General features: G+C 40.1%; 1 protein-coding gene across 1 annotated transcript; it reads right to left on the bottom strand.

Annotated features, from left to right (window-relative positions):
• Positions 1-366: 366 nt before the first annotated feature.
• Positions 367-3,932, bottom strand: LOC118342202 (membrane-associated guanylate kinase, WW and PDZ domain-containing protein 2-like). Its single transcript, XM_035680685.1, has 2 exons — positions 3,487-3,932; positions 367-417 (listed from the first exon to the last, which is right to left on the bottom strand). The coding sequence occupies exons 1-2, from the start codon at positions 3,790-3,792 to the stop codon at positions 367-369; spliced, it is 357 nt and encodes a 118-aa protein (XP_035536578.1). The 5' UTR covers positions 3,793-3,932.
• Between the last annotated feature and the right edge of the window lie 8,118 nt (positions 3,933-12,050).

Here is a 12,050-nt window from a genome sequence, read left to right as displayed (position 1 = left end):
GCTCCTCTTAATGAAGTTAATAAAGGATAAGTTATGCAAAAGGGAAGCTCAAACATCTTGAAATGTCTTGAAATGAGCATGACGTCCTCAAATGGATCAATTCACACCAAGCAGCCGTTCACTGAGAGCGTCCGAGTTTGACCAAAACCTTCACCTAAACTCAAGAACACTTCTGCTGTTGCTGTCGACAAATAGTGCTCAGGATTCAAAGACTATACCCTATTATTATTGCTGGGTGTTATTTAATCCTTTAATCATATTTGTGCTTATAAAAAGAAAGACATTTTCGAGTACAACCGACCCTGGATGAGGAAATAACATTTTTCTGCTTACAGTAATACAGCCTAGCAGTTCTTGTAACAATAACTAGTGTTTATCTAAATCTGGAGACGCCTGCCTAAGTGATTTGTCGGCCATCTAAAAGACAGAGTGTGAAAACAACATTAAGCACAGGCACAATGGAGAAACAGCTCTGCTGATAAAAGGTAAAATAGACAGAAAAACACTTTCTGTTCTCCTTCTGACTGTAAATGCATTTGCAAATGCAAACATTTCTGACCACACTTTTGTCTCTGGATCAGATTTTTGCACGGTGAAACCCTGAAGATTGTTGGGGTCAGAGTCATTATCTGCCATAGAGGGTTGCAGCTAATGATTCTTTTGAATCTTTGCATTATTTGTATTGTTTACAATTTACAGAAAGACTCTGGCTATTGTTACTTTATATATATATATATATATATATATATATATATATATACACCTGTTTTTTCTCCTATGGGTATATAATAGTTCCATGTTTATTTTTACCCGTCTTTGTTTAGCCTTGTTGTCCTTGTTTTTAACTGTATGTCTACTTCTGTTTTATATGACTGCACGTACTTGGCCAATAAAGCTGATTCTCACTCATTATTTTCTTAATTAAATGGGTAAATAGTGAATAATGTGCTTTAGGATTCACAGATTTCTTGTTTTTTCTCTGAAAATCTGTCTAAAACCTAAAGATATTCAGTTTAATACCATATAGGAGTTAGAAAAGCAGCACATTTTTGCCTGAAAATAGAGATTCATTGATTATCAAACTAGTTACCAATTCATTTGGTCTTGATTAACTCATCTATAAACCAACGCATCACTTCAGCCCGACAAATATTCTCAAAGTTAAACAGGTCTATGCAGTAATAATGGACCTGTTACTGTATTCCCACCCACTATGTGCCCCACTCATCCAGCTAACAGGAGAGTTGTGCTTCTACATCTACAGTATCTGCTTCCATGTGTCATACAGAGCATTTTAAATAAAGTTTTTAGAAGCACTTCTGTAGATCATGCAAGAAAAGTGTCTCCGATACCAACAAACACGTGTCAGGCCGGACTCTCTGTACTGTGCTTATTGACTCTCTCTCCTCAATAAGGGATCTATTGAAACAGATTATAGGAGTTACAGTGAAAAATATCTGTTATTGAACACAGTGTTCTGCAGTGTTTCCCCTCCATAGTATTTACCTAATGTGCATATCAACCATATTAAAAACAACTTGACACTGTAAACAACCGATGGAGCAAACACGAGGCGAGCGGCGGGAAAATATCAATCACTTCAGCAATCACTGGAGGATATGAATATTTCATGGAAAAAACTAACATATTAGTTTGATATAGGCTTGGTTGCCTTTTGAATAAATCCCTGGTGTGATGCTGAACGCACACACACACACACACACACACACACACACACACACACACATATACACACACACTAAGACTTTGATCCAAAGCCTCTTACAGGGTTTTGCTGATTTTTCACCCCAAAATGAGAGCCCACAGATCCTCTCGTCTCCCGGCTCACAATGCAAGACGCCCAGTGTCATTAGCTGCGAGGATCAAAGACACAGACGGCCAGAGGAGTGTGTCCGTGACATAAGAGTTTCGGATCCGGCGGCAGCGAGGAGGGGGGGAAAAAAAAGTTGACAAGTTTGGAGTTGGTGCGAGTTGGGCACGTTTACATGAGTCGTGCTCTTTTTCAACATGGGTGTTCCCGGCTGCTGCGCGTGTGTTGCAATTCAAAAATGTCTCCAGCAGCTATGGAGTCTTTGGACAGCACCGTCTTGGCTCCGTTGTGCTTCCAGTGGAAACCACAGGACTCGCTTAGGCAATCCACTGCACTTCCCACTGGAGAAAACTAATATTCCTGAGGGCCCTTCTCTGCAGTGTCTGTGGCATTCAATAATCGTGACCTTATCCAACTTTATGGCATTTTTCATTTCTCATGACACCTCTATAATGTTGAAATAGGGACTTTTGGGGATTTGCTCTAATATTTATACAATATCCCTTCCAAATCCAATTTAGTCCACTCAATGTAGCACAAATTGGATAATAAATATTGCATACTTAAATGTCTGCTTTGCAAAAAAAATGAATTAAATATGTGATTCAAAAGGTTAAACAGCAAATGTAGAGCAATTTTCTCTTTCTTCCAGAAAAGACGCAAACTCACAGATACAAATAACCCCCACAGATTACCCTTACAGTATTACAGACGTGTACGCATCCAGGGCAGCAACTAACAACCACTTTAATGGTCAGATATCTTCCTGATTTATTGCTTGGTCAATAAAATGTCAAAAAATGTCCAAGATGGCGGGTACAAACTTCTTGATTTGGCTGATTAACAGTCCCAAAACTCCAAAATATTCATTTAACTACCACAGAAGACTTTCTGTTGCTCAACTAATCGACTGTTTCAGCTCTATACACATCGATTATAAGATATGTGATTGTAAAATGTATAAAGTATGTGTCAGGGATACTTAATATTGATTTTTATGGACTTTAAAAGACAAGTTTGCTTGTAATATTGATTTTTGTTGTGCGTGTGAAACAGGCTTGGTTTGGCACAAATTCAGTAAAGTGCAATCTCATGTAATCTTATCCAATATCTAATCTAATCCAATGTTTATGTCAGTGGTATTATACTTAGGCTGCTGGACGTTCTGTAATCTTGACCTGTGGCAGCATGACATTTGGGAATATTACACAGAACAGCATCAATACTGTATTATATTTGTTAGAAGTTGTCACACACAAGGCTGAAAGCGTACTACGTAAATGCGTGTGTGTTTTCTGACTGTCCCAAAATGTAACACACCCCCTTAAAAAAAGGCTACACATAGCAACAGGGACCCTGCCAACACAACCAAAACCCGTGTAAAACATATTGATACAACAACGACTGTGCAAAGAGTGTTCATATCTGGGTACAGGAGACGTGTAACAACAAGAAAACACCAGAAAAAGTTACATTTGTGCGCACGGTTTGTTAGAAAAACACCGAGGAAAAAGAGAGGGAGAGAGTATCAGTTTTAGGAGACAATAGCACTGCTGTCAAACCCTCTAAAAGTGTGTCAAAAAGCGGGTTTCCGAGATTTTTTTGTCTTTTTTTACAAAATGCGGGAAAGTTGCGGGGCAAAAAAAAAACATAACCTCACCTTGTTTGACACACTTGAGTCGGACGGGGTCTTTGCTGTGTTTGACCACAGCATGGACGTCCCTGGTGGTGAGTCCAGCCACCGGGGTATCATTGACTTCCAGCAGGAGTTCATCCTGGCAGAGTTTGCCGCTGTGGCACACCGCTCTGCCCGGGAGAAGCTCGCCGATAACCGGGAACAGTCCATTCTCTGCGCCGCCCTTCAACTCCAGCCCCAGCTCCCCCTCCTCATTCCTGCAAAGGACACTCTCATGGACTTTGTTAGTCCAGTGGTTCTTCCTCTTCTTCAGGCTCTTGGACATGGCTCCAAAACAAAAAATACAAGGGGGGTAAAAATATCACATGAGTGCGGCCGTGGAAGAAGTTTGTGTCGCTCTTTTGAAGTGCAACCCCCCCACCCCTTCCCCGGTGTCACCGTAACACTGTAATGTGTCCAGTTTCAAGAGTAGACGCCAGTTGTATCCATGTCAGCGCACACACTCACGCGCACAGCAGCTGGATCATCTGTCTGCCTTTCGCGAGGAGCCTGCTCAACTTGTGCTGCCTTCAGGGGCCGTCTACAAGATCGGAAGTCACACGTTCGTTCATGCAAAAAACAAAAACGACCCAGTGAGGAAGTAAATTCAGAAGGATTTGCGTGAAGTTGAATTGGTAGGAGGGAGCATGGAAGTAATTCAACAACTAACAATCATTATGGGTTAAATATTTTAATTATTATATATTATATTTATATATATATATTTTTTTTTTAAAAAAAGGTCAAAAGATGATGTGGCAATTAGGTTGGACCTACACCTTGGGAAACATTTAGACTCTTACCTGGCATTGTATGCCAGTAATCTAGCTGCAAATTAATTGTAGTGTGATAAATAACTATTTTGGTGTGACTAACTAACAGATTAATTAACTTTGTAGAGACATATATCCATATAATGTACACAACAATTAACTGCATCACCTGCAGTCATTTAATCATCGGGAAAATTGTTTTTATTTAATTATTTAAGTTTGTTTTTGCAGTTCCACCACTTTAAAGTGCCTTTCAGTTTGTATAGCCTTATTTAAACAAATAAACTAACTCAATTATTCAATACAAATTTACATTATCATTCATTATATAACTCTAACTGCACTAGACATATTTCTGTGCAAGCTTATTTTTAAAATAACACTGCAAAAAAAAAGAACCTTAAGTGGCAAAATTATTGAAATGCATCAAGGAGATGTGTTTACAACTTCCAAACTTCCAAGTTTATACGTTTACGGGGTCACCTGAAAGCACCATCCAGCTCCAACCAACCCAACTGACCCGGATGTGAAGGCTGGAGGAGGAGGAGAGAGGCAAGGCTTTCCCAAATCCAGCTTTCCATGGAAAAAAAAGAGAAAGAGAAAGAGAGAGAGAGAGAGTAGCGGTATTTCCACTGGCATGGCAGCAGAGCAGCAGTAATAAGGGTTGTGTTTTTTTTTTCATACCACAAATATGTCTCTTCTTTTTGACATTTGCTTACAGACACTTCAAATGCTAGAGTTTGTAAAAGAAGTGAAAAACTATCTAGCTCTCAGGATGAAACAGATCCTAACACTTAGTGTAACTTGTATAATGCGTAAAGCTTCAAACAGTTAGATCTACTGACTCGACTCAGATTGCTTTTTTTTCCAGCCGCACTGTCATTCCTTTCCCCTTGAAAGTGGGACTACATCAATTACAGTCTATTTCTGGCTGGACAAAGACCAGCAAAGGTCACCTGATTCAAATACTGATTGCCAGAGAAGCCTTTAAAATGTATTTCATTATTATTAATTTTTAAACATCTATCCTGAGGTGAACTTGACAACAAAAGGTTTTTATTTCCTTGAACAAACTCAAGGTCTTCGGTGCATAAAGCGTTCGGTGCATAAAGCTCTCAAGGGCGGGCGGGTATTTCTCAGCTAAGCTTCTCATTAATGATATTCAGATTTTCAGAAGCATATTTTGTTCCTCCCTCTAACAGCATCTGTGATACACAAAGTCATTTTGCTGTAATAGTTTTGTCATTCGCCAGAAGAAATGCCTCTAAAACAGTAAAAATCCCCTTGTGTTTATCTCAAACTAGAGGAAAGGGACGTCAGGCGAACGGAGAATTGACTGAGTATAATCCATCTTCAAACAAATGTGTGTTGTGGGGTATTTTCCTTTACAGTGGTGACATCTTTAAAACTCTCCCCAATCTGCTTTGTGAAGCGTCTTCTAACATCTATTCTTACTCAGTTACAGAGCTCGTTCTTCAGTAATGATAGTTTGCTGCTCCGCTGCCATAATTGTATAGATATAGAACGATAATAGCTCTGCTACAATGTAGAGTTATCTGTCGTAGCAAGTTAATCCCCTTTGAGCCTTAAAATCGTGTTTTTAGAACAACAAATGAAAAAATTCCAAGTAATGAGTTGAGATAAGTGCGTTTGTTTCGCACACAGAGACTTTTTCTTGTGTCATTTATTCTGCCTGAGATGCTAGAAAATTCCCAGACTTGTGTAAACCAGTGTCGTAGACAGGGTTTTAGAGTACCACCACAAAGATATGTCCATTTTTAATACTATAAAGCCAGATATACAAATCTGGTTGAGAGATACTAAGTCCTGACTGAAATGTGTCTATTGCATAGGTCAATGGTTCCTAGCCTGGGGTCCAAGGGATCCCAAGATGATTGGAGAAAATATTCCTGTTATACAAATGTAAGTTTTGAGCACCAAAGTTCTAGTTTTTAAAGTATGTTTATGGGTTTATTTGCCTTTATTTGACAGGGACAACATGTAGCAAAGGGCCATGGGTTGGAATCGAACCCAGGCCTCAGCTAGAAGGACTCAGCCAAAGTTCATTCTTGACTTGGGAAGTAGTTTGACACTCTGCTTAATCTCATCCATATCTCATGGCCTTCATCAGCAAGAAAAGAGTTTGCTCGGGTGTCGGAGAGTTGGCTGTATTCGTCGTCACATGATCAAAGAACTTCAGTCACATACAACAGTTGAAGGACAAAACAAAACCAGTTTAAAGCTCCAGGAAAAAAAGTTAGTAAGCAGGCATTGAGTAAGAAATCTTTAGTCAAAATTCTCTTGATGTTGTTTGTCTCAGAGATTTGCTCTTTTCTCATGAAATGCTGGACTCATCTCTTTCAGTAAAATTCTTCAAAGGAAACAAACCTGTGATAAAGTTTCAAGGGCTGAGAAGCAAAAAAAGGTTTCCACTGGAAAGCTGATACTGAATGCTTTGTCAGATTCTTGTTTACTTAGTCTTTGATCACATAGTTCCTTATTCAAATTAGAAAACAGAGTATATTTTATTCAGGCAAAGCTTTATATTTAACTCTGGTGCACACACTGGTATATTTTGTTGAAGAAAGGGTAAAAACATCTTTATATTCCCCACAGTAAGGCATCATATAGACACCAATATCCGCTGTCTCTTTTTAATGTAGCTTTTGATGAGAAATAAAAAATAAAGGAATAGTTTGACATTTTGGGAAATGGTTTTAAATGAATTCCTACAGTTAGGTCAGAAGATTCATACCACTCTCATATTTGTATGCTAAAGGAGATGATTAGCTTAGCTTAGCATAGAAACTGGAAACAGGGGGAAACAGCTAGTGAACAAAACCCCAAAGTGAAAAAAACAACAATTAGTAGTTTACAGATTAAATAGTTTCCTTTGGACACAACCAGGCTAGCTGCTTCCCCATTTCCTGTATTCATGCTAAGCTAAACTTAGCAGCTGCTGGATGTAACTTCATATTTGCTACAGACCATCTCACTCTCAGCAGCACAGTGAATAAACATATTTCTTAACATTTCTTTCAGTATAGTCAGGGCAAGAATACTGGAATCAGGCTGTCAAACAACCACCATGTAAACGTATTTAATTGTAGAATATGAACTCGCCCCCCAGGTTGCAAAAACAAACAGAAATCCCCAGAAAAGTACAGAGTAGATGCCCTTGGTGTCCTCAGTTGAAGCTATAATCCTGCTTGTGAACAAATGAAGTCTATTGGCAGATTTTCTTTTTTTTATACGCCTGAAAACAAAGGAGGAAAAAGAAGACATCAAAATGACAGAGCTGTAAGATGATCAACTCAACTTCAACACCGAGTCGCAATCAATTTCTCCTCAAAACAATTTCGCTGCCCTTGGTTCGTGATGACAACAACAGCGACAGACAGACAATGCATCATTTTCTCCTCCCCGGGAATTTGGAGAAAAAAAAGTGCCTCTGCATTCCAGAGGTGGGAGCACTGCATGCAGAGTTGGAGTGAAAATTAAAAGAAAAGAAAGAAGAAAGAAAGCGAAAGAAGAGGGGAGTGTTTTAACAAGGGCAGGAACTTCTGGAGGCAGTGTTTGAACAAGGAGAGGAATGCTCTGCGTGTGGCAGAATAAGTGCCGGGGAGGAGAGGGGAACATCGGCAGTGCGGGGGGAATGAAAGGACTGGAAAAACAGTGTGGCATTAAAACTGCGCAAGATATGCTGGGTGGGCTCGGGGCCTGGCGCAACGAGCCTGTGAGTGTGGGTTGATGAGAATACGACCATTGAACATAATGTCTAGAAACAACATTTTCACAATTTTCTTGGACACACACACGAGCGCGGCAGCTTCAATTCCTTTCTGCAGATTCATATAGCAGGAAATCACTCCGTTCAGCCATCAGTCACATCTACGCGACCAGATGGGAGTTCATTGGCTCAGCCTGTGATGCTGCCCCTGGGATTGCTACACTGCTCTGCTACATGATGTAATGGTTATGACAGGCCTCATTGCAGGATAATTAAAGCTGGTCAGGAATAAAGCGAAATTGCCTGATGATGGCCTCCGCTGCCAATGAAAGAGGAAGTTATTATCCACTTTGTTTGAGCGAACACTGCTGTTCCAGCTCCAGCAGAGTCATTGTTGGCCATTTGGCTGCTTGTTTTACAGTGTCGCACTTGATACGGGGGGTTGAATGATTGAACAGAAGCTGCTCTTTCCAAGCCGACGGTGTGGTCAGCGCTTTCTTATTTGAGCCATTTCATCTGAGGCGTCTGACCTGTTTGTTTCGCTGCCATCTGCTTGACCTTGCAGCCCGGGAAACGTCCGGTCCGTCACTCTGCATCTCCCTTTCGCTTGACCCCCCGAGGAGGAAGGGGTGCCAAGAGATGTGCAGCTGAACCTGATGCGCTGCCAACAGCATCTCTGGGCTTTGTTGGAACTGGCTTGGACTGGCAATGAACCCATCTATTCATGGCCCATTCTTTCATTCAGAGGCAGTTTTTCATGGTTTGTTCTCGGCCATTTAAATCCAGGTCCGTAAGGATATAGTTTTCTGAATTTGTTGTGGAGTTACTTGATTGGCCTTCCACAGAGCCCTTGATCTCAACCTCATGCAACACCTTTGGGATGAACCAGCAAGGCTGTCCTTATCACCAGACTCATTTTCCTACCTCGCTTATGCTCTTGTAGCTGAATTGAAGCTAATTCCTGCAGCCAGGTTGCACAATTTTGATGAAAACCTTTTTAGCAGTAGAAATAGGTTTAGAATTACATATGGGTGTAATGGTCTGGTGTCCACATACTTTTGGCCTTGTATTTATATCTTTCTTTCTTCTCATGGCCATAACAATCTGTTTCTTCTTATAACTCTCAATAAAAAAAGCCTAATTAACTTGTCTCTCGTTTTATAGACTCAACGCTAAAATCAGACTATTCAAAAGCAGAAATATCACATTCTTTCCTCTTCCTAATGAAAAGTTGAACAACCTCGCTTCACTCAATAAACTTGAGCCTTACTTGGTCTGGTATGAGCAGTAGTGTATGCTGAGTAATGTTAAAGTTATCTGTTGCTGCAAACTGACCTTACTGAACCAGGACTGTATGACTCTTCTTACTTTGCACTACTGTTACATAATGTTACGTAATGTTACATAGGTTAGCTTTGAATCATATAGGGTCCAAGAAAGAAATCAAGTCTGCCAGTGTCCTATTTGTTTACTGGGAAGTTTGTTATGTCTTCCAGCTTCCTGGAACATGTTAAAACTGCAAAATTGGAGACATAAACAGGCTTTTATGACCACATTATTAGACTTTTTACTTGGTTTAATGAAAATAAGAGTCCCAGAAAATGGTCTCCAGTCCCAATTTTTTAAAGATCTGTGCACCCACCGTGGGTTATGATACAAATGACTGTGGCTTACATACTGTATCCTGGCTAATGGTAAGAGCACAGTGATTAATGTTAATGCGTATGCTCTGAAAAGTCTTTTTTTTTTCAGCATGAAGAGCACTGCCTCAAAATAAAGCCTCTGTGGAGTTACAATGAGAGCTGTGTCCTCCTGTGCAGCTCCACTACAGGCCCCCCTGCTGCTTTCTGTCCACTGATGAATTAGTCTGAATGCACCTAATAACACTACCAGTAAATCAAAGAACCTCAGGGTAAAAATTCAGGGTTTCTGTCTACCAGGTTTGATTTGATTGCCCTCTGCATGATTATAATGGTGTTTTACCTTCAGCCGGGACCACTGTTATGATTGTCTCCACTCTGCTCTGCTGTCTTGATTTTTAATTTATATGTCCTCTCTCATGTTTTCACAGCGAATGCTTTAAGCAGGATTCTAGCACAGTCTCGGTCTGGCTCTTAGGAAACCACTTCCAAGTCCTGGTCTCTCCACTGACATTCAACATCCCCGCCTCCCCTCCCTCATCCCTCCCGCCCTATCAGCTCAGACAGATAAGTACCTTTTCCCACAGTGAGGGCGGAGCAACGACACTATTGCCATGCAATCAACAGCATGACAGCTTGATAGACTTCCGCAAGCCACCTCTCATATCCCGTCACAAAGCCTATCTGACAAACCAGCAGAGACAGGTCATCAAACTAGGAGATAGCAGAGTGTTAGAGATTAGATCTAATGTTTTCTTCTTCTCATACAACTGGCAAATTTGTTAAATAATAACAGATTTATTTGCCTGCGTGTTGACACAGTTTGTGAGATGTTTATTGGATATTCTTCAAAAGCTGGAATATGCTCTATCTCAGTCTTTATGGCTCAAAGTGTTTGGGTTTTTTGTGCTCAATAAAAGCACACACGTACACACATATTTACAAGGAGAGTTGTTTGTGTAGATATAGCTATGTAGATAACGGCAATATAATCTATATATTTTTTGCATTCTCTGTATTTATCCTAAATGCAACATAGCTGATATCCCAGTGAGTGCTTTATTTCTGACCAAAGTCCACTTATAAAAGTCAGAACATTAAACGTGAAAATCATTCACTTTTATATTACCAAATTGTCAAAAAAGGTGAATTTATTTCTGCAGCAGAATCATCACATTTTTTGAAGAATAACGTGTGCGCCTTCTGCTTGGATTTAGCGGAGCATTACTTATTCTGCTCTCTACCTTATCCAATCTGCACATGCATTTATACATAAGGTTCCTTATCGCTGCCTGAAATGTGGGCACATTTATGCTGTCAGACATATGACTAGCATTACAAAACCTTGGCACATATAATAACATCTTCCTGGCATTACCACGATACATACAGTACAGGACTTTTATATACGTTGAGCATAATGTGAAATAGGTGTAGAAAGGTGTAGAAATAGGAGTGAGTGCTGGGAATGCTGAAAAATGCTAAATACTACAAAGAGTCCCCATCCCTAACCCCATTACTGACAAGACAAAAGTCAGATACAGCCCTTCACTGTCTAATGTGCATTCTGGGGGTCCTGAGTACATATTTAGGTACTCTATCCAACCTCATTTTATATACATAAAAAAATACTTCATGGTTTGATCGAAAGGCCTAGAGGCATCCAAAAAGTTGAGTGGAATTATGATACATGGCGAAGATTAGACCAATAACTTATATGTCTGTGCCATGCTTATCATTTGTGAAGATAAACAAGTCCACGCTGCCTGTAATTCTTTCAGTCACCTTGGACAGGACACCATTTGGTGGCTACATTAATTTGACCTGTTTTTCATTATCTCTCTGCCTGACATAGCCTGCCTTTTCTGAACTAAATCAGTGGGTGTGAAATTATTTTTAGAGTTAAAATCAATGTCAGACACATGGTTAATAAGCAATAATCACAGTCAGACCAGTAGAGTTGCAAAGTGGGAGGAGATATCTTGGGCGCCTTGCTTCCGGAAGTAAAAGTCCAGTTCATTTCTTCCATTTGTTGACTCACAGTTGAAACACTTCTACAGCTTCTATCATTGAAACAGTACAACGGCGTTAGAAAATATCTGACTAGGTACAAGCCTGTGTAGATAAGTGTGAGAGAATGAACGGCAATTCCTATTAAATGCTCAATCTCTGAGTTTGAATTTCTGTTAAGCGTGCTGCTAACAATAAGGAATATGGTGTTGGGAATACAATCTGCGTCTTATATCAATTTACTTTCAGATTCTGAGACAATTTAGGATCATTGGAAACTAAGGCATCGGAATTCAACGACGCAGCACTAAGAACTGGTTACCTCTCTCATTTGCTTCCCCCACTGGCTTCTTCTCCTCAGCAATGGCGGCTGAAGCTCATGGGTATTGCA

Source organism: Morone saxatilis, unplaced genomic scaffold (assembly GCF_004916995.1).
Source record: "Morone saxatilis isolate NCDOM2014 unplaced genomic scaffold, NCSU_SB_2.0 Contig10, whole genome shotgun sequence".
In the NCBI taxonomy this organism is placed as follows: domain Eukaryota; kingdom Metazoa; phylum Chordata; class Actinopteri; family Moronidae; genus Morone; species Morone saxatilis.
This window is presented reverse-complemented; position numbering and strand designations above follow the sequence as displayed.

What these genes read in the sequence shown, in the direction of transcription:
- LOC118342202 (XM_035680685.1), bottom strand. Translation starts at nt 3,792, where the DNA reads ATGTCCAAGAGCCTGAAGAAGAGGAAGAACCACTGGACTAACAAAGTC. An exon ending in AGTGTGTCAAACAAGGTGAG is followed by an intron (nt 418 to 3,486) that starts GTTATGTTTTTT and finishes TCTGTCTTTTAG; the next exon opens with ATGGCCGACAAATCACTTAG.